General features: G+C 53.3%; 1 protein-coding gene and 1 long non-coding RNA gene across 2 annotated transcripts; both read right to left on the bottom strand.

Annotated features, from left to right (window-relative positions):
* On the bottom strand, window positions 1–10,530 carry MCM3 (minichromosome maintenance complex component 3). The gene is made up of 17 exons (XM_052810256.1): window positions 10,311–10,530; window positions 9,947–10,059; window positions 9,243–9,451; window positions 8,818–8,948; window positions 7,897–8,135; window positions 7,401–7,509; window positions 6,546–6,699; window positions 5,860–5,991; window positions 5,190–5,398; window positions 4,482–4,656; window positions 4,186–4,312; window positions 3,706–3,856; window positions 3,418–3,558; window positions 3,098–3,204; window positions 2,014–2,096; window positions 1,579–1,654; window positions 1–1,339 (listed from the first exon to the last, which is right to left on the bottom strand). The coding sequence occupies exons 1-17, from the start codon at window positions 10,389–10,391 to the stop codon at window positions 1,141–1,143; spliced, it is 2,436 nt and encodes an 811-aa protein (XP_052666216.1). The 5' UTR covers window positions 10,392–10,530; the 3' UTR covers window positions 1–1,140.
* Window positions 10,531–13,838: 3,308 nt separating this feature from the next.
* Window positions 13,839–16,811, bottom strand: LOC128152245 (uncharacterized). Its single transcript, XR_008238565.1, has 2 exons — window positions 14,486–16,811; window positions 13,839–14,131 (listed from the first exon to the last, which is right to left on the bottom strand). It is a non-coding gene; the product is annotated as an uncharacterized LOC128152245 (long non-coding RNA).
* Window positions 16,812–18,222: the final 1,411 nt, after the last annotated feature.

The following is an 18,222-nucleotide window of genomic DNA, read 5'->3' as shown; positions in this document are numbered from 1 at the left end:
CAAACTTGCCAAGACTGAAAATAAAAAAGAACAATTAAAAAAAATCCCAAACCTTCAGCAGCCCTGGCATCACGAGCAGCCGAGCCTGGTCTGACTACACATTCAGCTTTTCTCGAAAACCATCGCAAACAGTGGGAGCTTGCTGGTTTCTAGGAACAGCCTTTCTCCAAGAAGTGGTCACCTATGTATTCCCAGAAAGCAAGATGGTTCAACAAATCCCCCAAGGGCAAGGGAGGGCTTCTACAATCTCAGTAGCTTGTGGTTACCTTCCCTAGGACGCAGGAAGATTTGCGGTGGCTCAGCTGGTAGGACGTAGAGGGGATAGAGGATCCCAGGTCCCCACAGCTTTGACCTTTCTTTGCTACAGAAGGTTTCCTCCCATTCGTGGTGGTCCCATTATATTCATACAAGTGCAGTCCCAGACCGAAAAAGGCAGGAGCAGCTGGAAATCAAACCCCCATGTGCCAGGGACACGTCCCCTGGGCAGCTCTGAGCATCCAAAATTCCCAGCAGGGCTTCGAAATCTAGAAACCAATCTGAGCCATTGGCGCTGGAGCAGGTCAGACTATACTTGCCCCTGAGTCACCAGAAATCCTCCTCCACAAGATGGGTGGGAAATCAGTGGGGGAAGAGGCTGTTCGCAGCCAACAGGACAGGCATTAGGCATCTTTACTTGTGAGACAGGCAGATCTAGGCTATGTAATTGGGGAAAAGGGGGAAAAATAAAAGCTTCACTACTAATAGCGGAGCTCTCATACTGCTTCTTACTACCACTGCTATTGAATGTTGGATTCCTAAATCCAGATTTTTTTATTCAAAGGCTGGAACTATTACTACCAAAGCTAAAAACAAAACATTAAGAACACTGATAATTTGCACCAAAGTTTTTCCTTTTTGGCTCCTCACAGACACAAATCTCTTCCCAAATACTCCAGTTTGAAGACAGTAAAAGTAAGAGAGCTTCCGGAGCTCACAGCTTGCTCCAGCAATGCACAGCAAGGAAGGACTGTAAAGTGCACAGACTTGAGCTCCCCAAAGTCCAGCTCAGCCAGATGAAGCATTCAGGAGAGAGCTGAAGGCAAACACAAAGAGTCTCCAGCCTGAGAGTCCACGAGAACTTGGACTCTTCCACCCAGAGGCTCAGATTAAGAAGATAATGTCATCGGACACCATGATCTGGTTGTCATCTTGCATGTGGGCCAGCGCCACCTTCACTTCAGCCAGCGAGAAGGGCTCAGGGTTGTCACGGTTGATGGACTCCATCACGTTCTTCAGACCCACAGACTGGGCATGGGAAGTTTTGAAGACCTCCAGGAGGGCAGCCTTGAATGCTTTCAACCTGGTCAGGCAAGGCGAGAAGTAATCCCCCTCAGAGACCACATGCAAGTCCTTTGCCTTCCTTCCCAGCCCAGTATTCCCCAGCCCTTCCCCATTCCAGAAGCGGCATCCAGCAGGAAAGCCGAAACTGGAGCCGAGAGCACCCACCACAGATGCATCTCCAGCATCGGACAACAGCTTGGACCCACCAGGGTGGGGTGGGACACGCAGGGACAGACTCCTTCTCCAGCCCCCACTCACCTCGGCTCAGCCAGCTCCGGCTTCTTCGCTTCGCCAGCGGCCGAGGCTTCGGGCGCCTTGGGAGTGTGTGCCTGGACTGGAGGAGAAAGAAGAGCTATCTTCAAGCTGCCCGGTGTCCCAGAGAGCAAAAGCGCTTGGCCTTAGGATGGGGCGGGCAATGCCAAACTCCCTCCCTCCCAGCGTTGTTATTTCTGCAGCAGTTTGGAAGAGGATAGAAAAAAAAAAAAACATTAAAAAAATCAGCAATACTAACTCTCCTGTCCCACACAGCCATGGAGGGTTCCCAAAAAAAATTCATCTTGATTTGTGGGGCTCGATGGTACCACACCAGGGACCCCAAGTGACCCCAAGACATCACAGCTCCCCAGGTGCACAGACCCACCAGGGCAGAAGGCAGCAGCACCCTCAGGAGCCGGCGAAACCCCAGAGACTCACCCTCCGGCATCTCCTCCTCGGCGTCGCTGAAGTCGTACGGGTCGTAGGAATCCCCCTCGCCTCCTGTGCGTGCCTTCTTTCTCCTGGAGAGGGGGAAGAAGAGGTCACCCCTGCTCCAGCTGAACTGCAGATCTCAGGTCCCCCCTGCCCCGAGCTCCTGGAGGTGTCTGGCGAGGACCACACAGGATCCCTGCGGCTCACAAGTAAGCCATCCTCTGGCCACAAAACCCTGCCCGTGGCACGGGACCCACGCTGGTACCAGCCTCGAGGGTTCTGGCTGTCGTAGGATCACAGAAGGGTTTGGGTTGGAAGGGACCTTAAAGGTCATCTAGTTCCAACTCCATGCCATGGGCAGGGACACCTTCCACTACACCAGGTTGCTCAAAGCCCCATCCAACCTGGCCTTGGACACTTCCAGGGATGGGGCAGCCACGAATTCTCTGGGCAACCTGTTCCAGCGCCTCACCACCCTCATCATAAAATATTTTTTCCTTATGTCCAATCTAAATCTACCCTCCAGGCGGGGTCTCACCAGAGCGGAGTAGAGCGGGAGGGAATCCCTCCCTCGACCTGCTGGTCACGCTTCTTTTGATGCAGCCCGGGATACAATTAGCTTTCTGGGCTGCAAGCACACATAGCCAGCTCATATCCAGTTTTTCATCCCCCAGTACCCCCGAGCCCTTCTCCGCAGGGCTGCTCTCAATCCCTTCATCCCCCAGCATGTGTTGATACTGGTTATTGCCCCAACCCAGGTGCAGGACCTCGCACTTGGCCTTGAACTTCATGAGGTTTGCACAGGTATTAAATAGTATCGGTCCCAGCACAGACCCCTGAGGGACACCACTTGTTACTGATCTCCATTTGGACATTGGGTCATTGACTGCAACTCTTTGGACGTGGCCATCCAGCCAGTTCCTTATCCATGAAATAACTACGTCCCTCTATTACAAATTTGGGGGGGGACAATCCACTAGGTCGAGCAAAACGTGGAGGATCTCCCCAAGGCCAACACTGCCTGCTGCGACCTCAGAAGAGGCTGGTGCCCCTCGCGTGACATCCCCCCCTCCCTTGCTCCGGCTCCTACCTCCTCGTCCTGCGCTCCTCCTTGGGCTGCGACTCCTCATCCTCCTCCTTCTCGGTCTCCGAGTCGTCCTCTGCCTGCTTTCTGCGCTTCTTCTCCTTCTCCAGCACCTGTGTGGCAAGGACAGGATGGACTCGGCTCCCTTTTCCACTCCAGCTGCTTTTAGGGGACCATCCAAGATCCCACCACAGCGGCCTCATCCCACACTATCACCAGGAAAGGACCCCACCAGCAGCCCAGGGTGCCCAGTCTGCACCAAACCCACCCTTTCTGATGAAAGCTTTAGGACCCCCCCGAGCACTGAGGGACACCTTCCCCCCCACCTTTTTGAAGTAGGCGAACTGCACCAGCTCCAAAGCCGCCTCGGCATCCTGCAGATCGACGGTCTTGTTCATCCTGGCCTTGGCGTGGGCCGTGGAGAGGCGGATCAGGGTCTCCAGGGTACGGGCCGTGACAGGGGACGTCTGGTGGGGAACAGAGAGGTGGTTCTGCAAGGCTGACCCCCACCGTGGCATCCCACCAAGGGTGGAAAACACCCGTAAGGGAAGAGGGGAGCCTGTGCCTCAGTTTCCCTCCTCCTGGCCTGAGAGGGAGCTGCTCCCGGGGCTCACCCTGGCGATGTCCGAGTTCATCTGGCTCTGGCTGCGCAGGCGGGAGTACTCCTCCGCTATGTAGCTCGCCGACTCCTGGGTCAAGACGGGCTTAATCATCTTTGCTACATGGATGTACTTCCTCATGAACTCCATGCTGACGATCTTCTCCCTGCAGGTAACGCATGCACACCCGTGTCCTCCAAGGCGGGGACGGGCAAAGAGTGTTTGCAGAAGTGGGCTTCCCGCTTTTTACCCTTCATGGGCATCCAGGCACATGGGGAATTCAGCCGCAGGAGATGTTCTCCACCTGCCTGGCTTGAGAGATCAAGCCCAGAGCAAGGCTCCCTTGGTATCCTGCCCACGTACCTCCCCACGGACCATCTGGGGCATCACTCACACCGGCAATCAGCCACTTTCTGGATACTCGAGCCAAACTCATCAACTCACAGTGCTGGAAACCCCCAGAAAGCTCCAGGGGACGTGGGATGAAGGACTCACTTGCGGCGGTTGGGCCCGTGCAGGAGGTCATCATGTTTCTCATACACTTGGAGCTCCTGTTCCTCCTCCTGCACAAAGTCGGGGTCCTCCGTAGCCAGGATCTCCACGGCGCTGCCCAGGGGCATGGCTGGAGAGGGGAAGGTCACAGAAAACTGACTTTTAACCTCTGGAGCAACTTCCAAAAGCCACCACAAGCAGCCCTCCACAAAGCCGGGGATGCTGAAACCAAAAACCTGCCACCTGCCAAGGAAGGACAGGACTGAGCAGCAAGGAGGTTGCAGCTACAAGCGACTCACCGTCCCCGTCCTGCTCGTTGGGGTTGCGGTAGCGGTGCATCCGCAGGACGTGGTCCGAGATCTCCCTGTCCTGCTCGGGGTCCATCTGGTCCAGCACAATGAAGAGCAGGTCGAAGCGGGAGAGCAAAGAGTCCTGCAGGCCGATGTTCTCCATGGGTGTCTTGTACTGGTCGTACTGCAAGAGGATGATATAAGGGGTTACAGGAGAACCTCATGGGCCAGTCTTGGCTGCCAGGGAGGCTGGGAGGACCTCCTCAGGCCAGGTCTTAAAGGCTGGATGTCCAGGCAGCTGGACACCACACTAAACCCAGCCTGCTGCAGCAGTAAGGCCTCTATTCCCCATCCCGGAAGGTGGGTGTAGCTCGTTTGCAAGGAAAACACGTTTTTTGTGATCCCAGATCAGACACCGAGACTGAGGCTCGTCACCAGGATGAGGGTCCACTGGGCTGCCCCGAGACAACCAGGCAGAACCGAGCCGGGGTGAGAAAGAAACCCCACGAGCCCCTCTCTCCTCCAGGATGGCCACGAGCAGCAAGAGACCAAACCAACCAAGTCTTCACCGCCCCACGGATCCCAGTCCCAGCAAGAACCAAGTCACTGGTTTGGGGGGGGGGGGGGAATCTTTTGGGTTTTACCAGCTGCCGCCTCCACCAAGACGGCTCCCAGCACCCTTCCCCACGGAGAGGACCAGCAGATGCCAGCGCTCACCCGGCCATAGACGGGGTTGGCCGCCGCCAGGACGCTGCAGCGGGAGTTGAGGCGGGCATGGATGCCAGCCTTGGCGATGGTGACGCGGCCCTGCTCCATCACCTCGTGGATGGCCGTACGGTCGATGTCGGACATCTTGTCGAACTCGTCAATGCACACCACCCCCCGGTCAGCCAACACCATGGCCCCTGCTTCCAGGCGCCGTTCGCCTGGGGTGGGGTGGGAGAAAAAGAGGGTCAATCCCCGTTCGGCAGCCCCACGCGTCTCCTGCCCTGCCGCCTCCCTCCGCCACGGTACCACCGCTGTGACTAGGCGAAGCCTCGAAGAGCAGCAGCGTCCTCAGGGCTGCCCATCTCCTACCCAACTTGACAGCAGGAGGAGGACACTTAGGATGAGGAGCAAGCCCATGAGGAAGACAACAAGATCCAGGCTGCTGCTAGCCCTCACGTAGGGTACACCAAGTAGAAGAGGAGTAGAGGAGACCACCGCCTAACAGAGGTGGAGAAAATACCCCTGAACACCACTAGCATCGCTACAAAGCTTCTGGATGGAGCAAGTCCCGCAAGCGTCACTGCAGAACAAACAGCAGCTCTGGATCTTGCAGAGTTCCTCCCAGGTGTTAACAAGCATCCGTCTGAGAGCTCCCACTGGGAACCAGCCTGCTCCTCACCGGTTTCTTGGTCCGTGGTGACGGCGGCGGTCAGGCCGACGCCGGAGGAGCCTCTGCCGGTGGTGGGGATGGCGCGGGGCGCAGTGCAGAGCACGTACCGCAGGAGCTGAGACTTGGCAACGGAAGGGTCTCCTGAAATGGAGAAGGCTGCATTTCATAATCACACATCACCTGGATAACGTGTCCAGTTTGGGGCTCCTCGGTGGGGAAAAAAGAAGGGGGCAGAGAAGTGGGTTTGTTCAGCCTTCGGAAAGGAAGGTGATCAGATGATCTCCTTGCCTTCCCTTAATGACCCAATGGGAAGAAACGGAGAAGATGGAGTCAGAGTTTTGAGAGGCGCACAGTGACGGGACCAGTGGCAACGGGGACAACTTGGAACACAGGAAATCCCAGTTGCATGGTGGAAGAAAAAGAAATCTTCTTGAGGGTGGTCAAACACTGGGACAGTGGCCTACAGACATCGTGGGATCCCATCCCTGGAGATGTTCAAAACCAAGCGGACAAGTCCCAAAGCCACCTGATCTACCAGTGACACTAGCTCTGCCCTGCGCACACGCTTGGACCAGGGGCCTCCGGAGGTCCCGTCTAACCTCAATTACTCCATGACACTAAGTCCAGAAAAATGCTCCTTCATCTCACCCCCCAACAACACCCACCGAGGGTGCCTCTGCCCAGCCTTTCCAGACCTATCAGCAAGATGTTGATGTCTCCTCGGATGCGGCTCCCGTTCTCCAGGACCTTCTCCACCCCTCCGAGCAGCATGCAGAGAATGGCCTTCTTGATGTACTCATGCCCATGGATGCTGGGAGCAAGGGATCTTGCCAGCTGGTCAAAGATATCCTAAGACAGAAAAGGCAAAGCACAGCCCGTCAGAGGGACTGTAGCTAATAAGAACAAGAAGCAATGCTCCACAAGTCCATTTCAGCACAAAAAAGGAGCTTATTCCTATCAGAACCATGTGGATGAAAATTATTTAGAAAGGAGAAGACCATTTGCCAGAGTTTTCTTTCAATGGGGCTCTGAAGTCCTAGACCATCCTGACTGTCACGGTCACCCAAGCAAGCACTGGAAGCAGCAGCCCCTGTGAGAGCAAGGCTTTCTTCTCTCCACGCTACGAAGCAAAGGTCTGAGTATTAAGACCAGGCTGGGGCAGACCTCCGTAACTCATGCTGGTTTGGGGTTTGAAGAGGAAAGAGGGAAACGTTTCTCCTCCAGGAAATTCTCTGGCAACAAGCTGGCAGCACACAGCACAGACAGATCTCTGTCTCGACAGCTATGCACAGCAGAGCTGCCAGCAGGCAGGAAGGATACTCTGCTAGCAGTGCAGAAGCAGCAACAAAAAAACCAGGACCTGATCAAAGCCTAAGCAGAAAATGCAAAGAAAGTGAGTGGAAAAATCCAGCAACATTGCTAAGAGGGTTGAAGAGTAACTTGCAACCAAACAAGACACCTCCTTAGCTACATGCCAAGGCTTAAAGCTGCTCTAGCTGAAACCTCATGCTCTGATACAAGCCTGCCTTCTAGATATAAGACTACAATACCTTGGAGCGACTCTTGCTGAATCTCTTGATCTTGGCCACGTCGGCAGCAGAGTAGAGAGGCCGGACATCTTTGCTCATCTGCTTCACGTGGCAGGCAATGAGGATAGTCCTGGAGAAGGGACACAGCCATGATCAGGTCTGCAAAGCCCACAGAGCCACAGCAACAACACAGCAGAAACTTCCACAGGGTCATCCTTTGCTCTGCGAAGCCCTGGAGGGGGCTGGAAAGCTCCAAGAGCTGTAGCCCCCTCTATCTGACTGCACTGGGCCATCAACGGAGCATCTTTAAGAGCATCCAACCCCCCCTGCGCACAGCCGAGGCCGACAGCTACACACTGATGCTAAGGAGCAAGGTGCAAACTGCTTCCAAGTGATTTAAGCCAATGTTTGACCCAGCTCCGTGATGGCCACCTGCCTGTCCTAGATCTCATCTTCCAGAGACGTGACCCGACTAAAAAGGGTGGGAGGGCTGAAGTCAAGACAAAAGAAGGCTCACCTGAAAGTCCCTGAAGTGTAACCCCCTTTCTTTCCCGGCAGGCAGCGGTACGTCCCCACCACCTGGATGCGGTCCCCAGGTTTCACCTTATCCACCAGGTCATCATCCAGAATGACATCCACTGAGCGTGGCAGCTGCCCTGCTGGTGCCTTCTCGGGCATCTCCTGGATGGTGATGCTCTGATGGTCCTTGTAGACCGAGAGGCCAAACTCTGTCTCCAGAGGGTTATTCTCTTCATCCTAGAGGAAGAACCCCAATAAAAAGACTAGCACCGTTTTTCAGGCGCACAGGGAGAAGAGGTGGGTCAGCTGAGCAGTGGGAAGACAGGCTGCATCACCCAACATGCACAAGACTGCTGGAAAGGCTTGCTTTATTAGGACTGCCGGAGGCTGGGGTTCACCAGCTCCACAGCCCCCCCAGTCTAAAGCTGCCAACACCATCACTGCTGGTACATTAGGTCTCTCCAAGCCCTGTCCCTTCTGCAGGCAGTGGTGACACACCACCAAGCTGCGTGCAGTGGGGACAAAGCTCAGGTCAACCTTCCAAAATACGGGGCTAACCCTCTACCCAAGGGTGCAAACACCCTCCAGGACAGCACAGGCATGTGCACGTTGACCCGGGTCCCAGGAACAACAAGACTGGCTGACAACCCCCGCAAGAAACCATGCTGCAGCAGAACCAAGATCATAACTAACATCTGAACTAGCGGGTCTGGTGGCCTTGTGTCCAACAGAGACTTTCTTCACGTGTTCCTAGTAGCTCTCTGGGACTTTCACACATGTGATGTGTCTTCTGTCTACTCCATGGGCTATGTTGGCAGAGGGAGAAGGGATGTGCAGGGATCTGAGCCCTGGGCTCAGAGCTGGCACGTTCTCCCCAGAGGAACCTGCTGATGCTTCCCTCAAGGCTACTTCACCTCACCTTCGTAGGGTAGACGGAGCTGGATGGGAAAGCGTCCAGGGAGGTCATGTCCGTGTATCGGCGCTCAATAGTCTTCTTGGTAGCTGGGCAATAATGGACGCTCCGGACAATCTTTGGACGAACCAGAGAGCCTGAGGTTGGAAAAAAGAGGAGTTAGAGGCAGGGATGTCCCACTCCTGTCAGCAGACAGTCCCCGACAGGGTCTCCACCGCTAAACTGCACTTGGGACACAACCCACTGTCAACCACAGCCAGGATTTGCTGAGCTCAAAGCCCATCCCAACACTCAAGACCTTCTGCTAAGCCCCCCGTTCCCTTTGCCCAGGTTGCCAGGACGTACCATGGCTCCCGGTGGACTCCAGCCCCTCCACAGCAAACACGTGGACCCACCACTCCCGAAGCCCCTGGGTTTTCCCCCAGCCTCACATTTTGTCACGATGCCCTCCACGCAGACAATGCAGCTGAGGAAACAGGCCGTCAGCGTCCGCGGTGACACGTGCTTGGAGCCGAAGCTGCCCTCCAGCCCGATGTAGAAGTCCTCGTACTGCTTGGCATAGGTGGCATCGACGGAGGCAACGAAATCCTTCAGGGCGCGCTGGAAGGCGATCAGCTCCTCAAAGGCGTTGCTCAAGAGCCTGCAACAGCGGGAAGTAACGATGCAGACCCACCAGCCCCTTCTGCTTTCCTCCTCAACACTTTTCCCATGCCTCCATGCACTCCACAAGGTTACTAGGAGCGAGAGGTGAAAAAACCCAAAGCCCACCATAGCTCTGTGTCAGGTCCACTGCCACCAACAGCCAAGAGCTGAACAAATCAAACAACATCTAAAAAACCTCACACGTCCCTGAGCAGATTGGCAAGCCTGGTCCAAAACATCCCCAAGCACCCTAAAAAAAGGGGATGATTTCTATCGCGCAGTTAAGCCCAGCTTGCTGCAAAAGGTTTTTTGCCTAATCATGGGCAAGCTTGGAAGGGATGGGTGTCGTGGGGGGGAGAGAGCAGGTCCACCTGCTGCACAGGACAAAGTCTGGCCCGTCCTTGTCCCCAAGGACCTGCAAAACCAGGGCTGGACCTCTGAAATCCCACCAAGGGCACAGTGCCAAAGGTGAACCCCGGTGCCCCACACCAACCGGCTGGCTCTCTTCTCGTTCTTCCGCCGCAGGTCGTTGATGCTGACAAGGAGGCGATACTGGTTGTCGCTGATCATGTCCCGGACTTTACTGTGGTAAATCCCTTGATCTTCCTGCAAGAAAGGGTGGGGAGGAAAACACCCCCAAAAAACAACTCACTTTGCATGACCGCTTGTCTGAGACATTCCCCCACCCCAGGAGCTGATTCCTGCAGAGCTCGACTCCCTTTAGCCCCACCGACCGAGCGGGAAGGGGCGAGGGGGGGAGCAGGGACCGGGTGCTCCCCAACCCTCCGGGTGCATGGATGGGGGGGGGGGGGATTTAGCACCCACATCTCCCAGCGCAGCCCCGCTCCCGGCCTCACCTCATCGTCCAGAAAATCGAGATAGTCGCGCTGGGCCTCCCGCAGCTCCGCGTCCTCCAGCCCGCCCGCCGGCGCCGCCATACCGCCGGCCGCTCGGGGAGACCGGGGCGGGGGGGGCCGAGGAGATCCCGCCGCTGCAAGGGGGAAGGCGGTAAGAGCCGAGGGGAACCGACCCGGCCCCGGCAGCGCCCGCGATCCGACCCGCTGCGACCCGATCCGACCCGACCCGACCCGACCCCCGCCGCCGCCGGGAACCGCCACGCTGCCGCTTGGCGCCAAAACCGAGCGCCTTTCCCGCCACCCAGCGGGAGTTCCTCCTCCCTCCCCGCCCCGCGGCGCACCTCATTGGTCAGCACCGCCCCGCGCCAGCCAATGGGACAGCGATAGAGTTGGCGAGCGAGACGCGCACCAGCCTCAGCCAATTAGAGCGCGGAGGGGCGGGGCGTAGGCGGGGGTGGGGTGGGAACCCGCGCTCCGCTGAGCCCGGCGTGGGGCTGCGGTGACCGGGCCGGGGGTCCCGGGGGATCGGTCCCGGGGGATCAGCCCCGGGGGATCAGCCCCGGGATCCCGGCCCGGCTCCCAGCCCCGGTGCTTGGAAGTCACGAACCGGCCGAAAATACCATTTTATTAAAAAAAAAACCCCACCTTTATTTTTCCACTGCATTTTGGGGAGCCCCGTTTCCGGGTGGTTTTGCCCCAAAGCATAGAGGCTGGGCCTCGCTTTTGCTTTTTACGTGGCCCAGCGCGAGTGCAGGAGTTGGGGGCTGAAGACGCAAAAGCAAGAGGTCCCGTGGCGTTCGCCATGAAAAGGATGATTTTTGGGTGCGTCTTCCCAGAGGTGCTGCAGGCAGAAATCCGTCACGGGAAAGCGGAGACAGCGGTGCCGCTCCGTACAGGGAAACTGGCTGCTCCCCCTTAAAAAATATTTTCAGTATGCCCTTAAAAATCTTTATTTAAACTCTGTTTAAAAATAGAAAAAGACTAAAAAGCTAGACAAAACTATTTTGATCAGCAAGGCACAGTGGATATCCAAACTTGGCTGTGTCCCCTGGATGATATAGCTAAAGCAGTTTTTCCAGGGTTAGTAGTAAATATTCAACTGTTTGGCTGTGCAAAACAAGCGTTCACGCTGCCCAGTCTCACCAGAGGGAGCAGCTTCGATTCGTGTTTTGGAAGAGGAGCAGGAAACAGCCCCTGCCCCATTTCCCATTTTCTGGCTGGGTGCCTGCACCAGATCCCTCTAAAATCATTGGAAATGTTGCTGGTAACCGCTGTGGCCAGTTTAGGATGTATGTAGCCCAAGTCCTGGGTATTTGTCCCACTTCTGCGAGATTTTCTCAAGTAGTTCTGCATCAAAGTTCAGATTTTCCTTCTCAGGCATTTGGACTGTCCTCTGGTATAATTTGGTGGAGCAGTAAATTTGGCAGGTTGGCAGAAATGAAGTATCTTGTGCTCTGTTGCTGTCTTCTTTCTTTTTTTTTTCTTCTTTTTTCCTTTTTTTTTCTTTTTTCTTTTTTCTTGTTTTCCTTCTTTTTTCCTTTTTTCTTTTTCCTTTTTTTTTTTTAAGCTTCCAAGTTGTTCTGCTAGCTCCAGAGCTGCTCTCCACAGCCAGAATAGCATCCCTGCCTCTGCATACTCAGCAGCACCCATTTCCCTTCACACTCTCCTCAAATCCACCCCTTCCCATCATTTTCTGGAGATTTCTCATTTTCATTGCAGCTGACAAGAGGGGGGGCAGCACAAGGAGGAGCGAACAGAGAAAAAGCCTTTGGTGTGCCCCTGCCACACTCACTGGGTCACAGCAAGGTATTTAAGTGGGCACGTCAGCTGTGAGGATATAAACTGGCTGGGGGAATCAGTCCCCAAAGGAAATATAGTGTATCCTATGTAAGTTGTCAGAACCCAACGTGAGATTTCACCTCTGAGAGGGTTTTTCTCTCTCTGCAGTAGACAGGCTATTAAATCCAGCAATGAACACAGTCTACGTGCTTTATTACAGATAAAATATGGATGAAGAAAATAAAATACCGATGCAAAGCAACCCATGAGTACAGCTGGCAGTGCACACAGGGGTACCAGGATGGGATTCAGACACATATATCTAGATCACACATAGATTTCACCTACATCTAGGTGGTCAAAATGAATCCCAGCCCATAAAGACGTAAATCGCCGTGGCGTTCCTCCCGCCGAAGTCAGCGAGCTCTGTGTGAAGAGAGCTGGGAGGGACCCATCGCTCCTGACCACAAAGTAATAAGAGTTAGGGATAAAAATAGCCGCCTGTTGTTATTCATGACAGCACCCTATAGCAACTGCTGCCATGCTGTGGCTCTTGCCTGAATAATTAATTGGAGCAGGTCAGGCCAGGGAGGACAAAGGATGAAGAGAGATGGAGAAGAATGCCAGGATAACAGACGCCTTCCCTTTTAGGACTCCCTAGGATGCAGCACGAGATCTCCAGGGATTCACCTCCCTGCCACATCCCAGCGAAATGGAGAGTGCAGCACAGGCTCACAGAGACATTTAGCACCTTCCATCCACTGAAAAAAATAGGAATTGAGCACCTAAATACACGGAGGGCCGGGGCTACAGAGCTTGCAGAGAAATAGAAGAATCATGGGCGGATGCAGGAGTAATTTCCATGGATGAATTGCACACAAGGGGTGCCGGCCAGAACACCCTGACTGTTCAAAGGGTGCATTTTCTTCTCCCTTCCTCACATCTCTGCGGGTTGGCATCCGCATGTGCACTTGGTTTCTGAGATCCGTTTATGGGTACCCTGTGATCCCTCCCAGACTCCTGGGTTTTTTTTCCCCTTAGTTCAACTAAAAGTCAATTTTCAAGCCACAACTCAATTTTCAAGTTGCCATCTATTAGCTCTCCCGTATGCTGAGCAACCTTGTCTCACCCATGGAGGGCAGAGGAGAGGCTTGTGGCTCCTTCACAGCTCCAAAAATGGGGGAAGAGTACCCCAAATTCAAGGGAGTGTCACCTTATCACCAAGCAACACACTGGAGTTGAGGTTTCAAATATATTTGTAATAAAATAGAAGGATAGTAACATGGAATGAAATGTTTCGAATAAAAAAAAAATCACTTTTTATAATTGAAACAATGTGGAGAAGCAAGATCACCTACGAGATGTTTTTGTCAGTGTAAATTTTAAGTTGTCCAAGGGATAAAAGGGGTTTGTCCTTGCTGGCATCTCCTGCAGCTACAGTTGCAGGAGCTGAACCCCAACCAGGGAATTCACTCCCGCAAGAGGAGAGTTGTCCTGACTCTCACCACTTCAGGACCACATGTGGAAGACATATAATTTAATGCTGAAGGAACCCTTCCTCTAATCTGACCTTTTCCCTAACATAGGCTGGAGAATTTCACCCGATTGCATCTGCACCCAGCTCAGGCATTTCTGATATAATTTTCTTGAAGTATTTGCTATTCCCACGCACTCTGGTAAATCTTTAAACTGATCTAGCTCTTACTTTTTCTAACTGCAGAGAAGAAAAACATGGCAAACAACTCTCAATGCATATGAATGGCATTTCTTTACTTAAATGCACGGGGACCTGCTGTTATCTCACCAGGAAAGCATGGTAAAGTGGGTAAGAAGTTAAGACTCTGACCTTCAGCATGTTAGGCTGGACTGTAGCCACCTTCTTGCTTCCCAGAGTAGGAGCCCAGCACATACGTGTCTGCTTCTCCTCCCAGATGCTGCTAGCATGGTCTTAGCACGGCGATGGGAGCCTAAAATCTTGTTGAGGTCCTGCTTCTGATGCACAGCTACCCCAGATCCCACAGGAGATTCATTCTCTTCTCCTACTGTACAGAAGAAAAACACAGCAATTAATAAAAAAACAAAACAAACCCACGCAGGCCGTGCCTCCAGGCACAGCGAAAAACGAATTCCCCCAGCAAACAAAACCAGAGGAGTGGCTCAATCAACAACACTCTGGAGAGCGCAGATGAGAGTGTGTCTGCGTAATGTGGCAACCCGACCACGTTTCCAGGGAAGTCCGAAGGGCCCAGATATAGATCGCCTGAGGTTTGGTGTTGCTATTTTGGTCTGCTCATCTGCTCTCATGGGTTCTGGCTGTTAGTAAAGACAGTGACAGCTGGTTCCTTCTCTTTTTCACCCCCTCCCCGATTATCTCCACCTCCATGCCTGGAACTCACCCATCTGTATGCAAAGCATCATCACCTCTGTATCAGGATCTCTGGGATCTGCTTTCAGCCACGGGGCAGGATCCACTGGTCACTTCAGCAAGTGATGTCCAGCTTTGGCAGATGGGAAGCTGCAGCAATTCTTGTAAGCCACATTAGCAATCATCACCTGACTGTCACAATGGGCTCTGTGCTCCACGCAAACCACGAAGAGGCAGGGAAGTCCTGACCCCAAATTGCCACATGCCCCTTGTGCAACATGGGAGGAGCAGCTGAAGGTGGCAAAAATAACTTTATCAAGCACTTCTCTCTGATTGCAGGGGCTGGTCTTGGTAAGCCAGAGCTTTTAGGGCTGGTTTTTTTCTGAATTATTAGAAATAATAAGCAAGCAGGATTCAAAACAATTGCACAAACCCAGCAACTTGAAACTCACCAGTGTGTCTTATTACAGAAGAAGATAAAAGAAACCCCTGCATAAAAGTTATGGATCACAAAGAAACTTCCCTCCTGAGCCCTGTTAGCTGGAGATTTTGTTTTGAAGCAAGAAGGCTTATATCCTCTCCAAAACTGACATTTTTTTTTGCCATCCTTACTATTACGCATCTGCACAATCTTTTCTAAAACTTGCCAAACCATGAGCATCCATTCTTGTCCAGTGGAAAGCAGTTCAACAGACAGCAATGCATGGTACAGAAAAAGCCTCTTTTACCCAGTTATGACAACAACAAGTCAATATTCTTTATTACAGGCAAATACAGGGAAAAGGTGACTTGGCCTGCTTTCTGTATCCCATTCCGATATCTCAGTTGTCTTTACTGCAAAGCTGCTATGTTCCTCCTGAGCAAAACAGTCCGGACATGGTGTGTTTGGATGCATCTTGGTGAAGAGAGGCCCCGATCCCCAAAACAAGCTCCTCTTTTTGAGCGATAATTCAAAGCACCCAAAATAATGGGATGAATGGTTTGCAGTCTGCAAGAACAGGGTTTGTGTTGCATGATGGGGAGGATGTATATGGCCAGAAGGTCGAGGGAGGTGATCCTGCCCCTCTATGTCCAGCTCTGGAGCCCCCAATGCAAGTAGGACACGGACCTGTTAGAACTAGTCCAGAGGAGGCCACAAAAATGATCCAAGGGCTGGAACACCTCTCCTGTGAGGACAGGCTGAGAGAGTTGGGGTTGTTCAGCCTGGAGAAGGCTCCGGGAAGACCTTATTGTGGCCTTTCAGTACTTAAAGGGGGCCTATAAGAAAGATGGGGACAGACTTTTTAGTAGGGTCTGTTGCAATAGGACAAGGGGTGATGGCTTTAAACTGAAAGAGGGTAGAATCGGACTAGATATAAGGAAGAAATTTTTTACGTTGAGGGTGGTGAGACACTGGCCCAGGTTGCCCAGAGAGGTGGTCGATGCCCCATGCCCAAAAACATTCAAGGTCAGGTTGGACGGGTCTGTGAGCAACCTGAGCTAGTCGAAGATGTCCCTGCTCATGGCAGGGGGTTGGACTAGATGACCTTCAAATGTCCCTTGCAACCCAAACCATTCTATGATTCTGTCATTCTATGATGTATATTTGGGTGGGGAATTACGGTATGCAGGATATGTTTGAGGGCACAAAGCCTGCCTGGATCGTATCAGATGATTGTGAAGGGTAGGGCGAGCCCAGCCTGGTACAACCTAGTCTTAACTGCCTGCTGAGCGCGGTCTCCTGGGCAAACACAACCACACCTGGGTTATGCCTTGAAGGGAACAGGGTGATTCATTTCAGGGTGTAAAATGTCAAAGATGGGGAGTAACAGGGACTGCAGTGCAGCAGGATGAGTCTGAGATGAACTACAGAGCATGGGTTGGCAGGTACTGGTCACTTGAGAGCAGGTCATGGAGTTAGCGATCAAAACGGTCTCACTGTGCAGCACCCACCAAGCTTGATGTGCAAAACAAGCTGTCAGCACCCACCTAGGAGAGCAGTTATCCCTGCACGGAGCTGCCCTTTGCCTTTCTCAAGTCTGCCCCGGGGTGTGCCATGAACGTAAATGGGAGAAAAAGCCTTCATCAGAGCAGAAAAGAAGGGCAGTCAACCCAGCAGCGTTGCAATGTGCATGTTGCACCAGGGATGTCCCACCCCACCAAACCCTTCTGCTTGGGTTGTATTTTTCTTCCCACCTCGTCTCCAGCCTTGCCGTGACTATCACCAGCACTCAGCCGAGTGTCCCACTTCTCCCACGTGAGCAATGATGGAAAGACGGGTGGAAGAGGAAAAGCCATGCCATGACCTCCATCTCACAGCCACGGAGCATCCCTGGAGATTTCACAGAATCATAGTATGGTTTGGGTTGGAAGGGACCTTAAAGGTCATCTAGTCCAGCCCCCCTGCCATGGGCAGGGACACCTTCCACTAGACCAGGTTACTCAAAGCCCCATCCAACCTGGCCTTGGACACTTCCAGGGATGGGGCATCTACAAATTCTCTGGGCAACCTGTTCCAGTGCCTCACCACCCTCACAGTGAAGAGCTTCCTCCTTATATCTGATCTAAATCCACCCTCTTTCAGTTTAAAGCCATTACCCCTTGTCCTGTCACTACATGCCCTTGTAAAAAGTCCCTTTCCAGCTTTCTGGTCGGCCCCCTTTAGGTACTGGCAGGCTGCTGTAAGGTCTGCCTGGAGCCTTCTCTTCTCCAGGCTGAACAACCCCAACTCTCTCAGCCTGTCCTCACAGGGGAGGTGTTCCAGCCCCCCAATCCTCTCCATGGCCTCCTCAGGACCCTCTTGAGCAGGTCCATGTCCTTCTTATGTTGGGGGCCCCAGAGCTGAACACAGAACTCCAGGTCAGAACTCATGAGAATGGAGTAGAGGGGGAGAATCACCTACCAATTGAAGGACTGGAGGAGGATGACGAAGCGGTACTATGGGTCTTACAGGGGGAGATGTCTTAGAGAGGTGTCAAATGAGTGCAAGATGTCACTGAGGGGGTCGGGAGCTGCTGATCAAATCCCATCCAGATCCTTGAGCGAGATAACAGGAAAAATGGAGGTCCCCTGCCCACCTTCTTCACCCTGCAGGTTTCCCCTTCTCACTTTGGGAGCGCTGGCTCTCCCACATGCTGGCAGGTGGGTGCCGGGATGTGCCGAAGCTTCACCCAGGCTGGAGTGATCTTATCTGAGCCGGAAAGTCCTGTTCCTGGGCTGCCTCTCCTGTGATCCTCTCCCTGCAGAACAAGCAGTCCATCTGTTTCCCTAGTAAACCCATCAAAAAATAACAGTCCCGACAGGCTGGAGAAGCAAAACCCGCATAAACAAGCTGACACGGAGATGGAAGAGGGGAAATACATACTCTCTACTCATAAATTAACCCGCTCATGGGATCGTGGTGACTTTACAGCTGAAGCAATCACCGTGGTTTTGGCACAGTCCGGTCCAGGCTACATAAGCCTCTCCCAGACATTTCCCAGGCACAGTTGAAGGGCCCAGAGACCACTCCTGAAAGGCCATTTGGGTGCATATGCTTCTTTTCTGGAGCCCAGAGATTTTGGTGCTGTTTTTACGGCGTAAACCTTGCTGCCCCGGTGGTTGGCTCAAGGCCATACTGTCTTTAGGTTGCAAACCCTGGGGAAAATCGTCCTCTCCTCCATGCTTGCACGTCCGCAGCAGCAGAATCAGGAGTTTTGCCCCAAATGGGAGCCCAGGAACTGGGCAGTCAGCAGCAGCACTTTTATTTTTCCTCCCTTTTCCCTCATTTTTTACCTCCACTCAGGTCAG

The sequence above is a fragment of the Harpia harpyja genome, chromosome 15 (assembly GCF_026419915.1).
Source record: "Harpia harpyja isolate bHarHar1 chromosome 15, bHarHar1 primary haplotype, whole genome shotgun sequence".
NCBI lineage: Eukaryota > Metazoa > Chordata > Aves > Accipitriformes > Accipitridae > Harpia > Harpia harpyja.
The sequence above is the reverse complement of the archived record's forward strand: the minus strand, read 5'-3'. Positions and strand labels throughout refer to the sequence as shown.

Excerpts from the sequence above, each read along its gene's own strand:
- MCM3 (XM_052810256.1), bottom strand. The coding sequence starts at position 10,391 with ATGGCGGCGCCGGCGGGCGGGCTGGAGGACGCGGAGCTGCGGGAGGCC. Across the intron at positions 9,452-9,946 it reads AACGAGAAGAGAGCCAGCCG|GCTCTTGAGCAACGCCTTTG; the intron begins GTTGGTGTGGGG and ends CCGCTGTTGCAG. Across the intron at positions 1,340-1,578 it reads CCGGAGCTGGCTGAGCCGAG|GTTGAAAGCATTCAAGGCTG; the intron begins GTGAGTGGGGGC and ends TTGCCTGACCAG.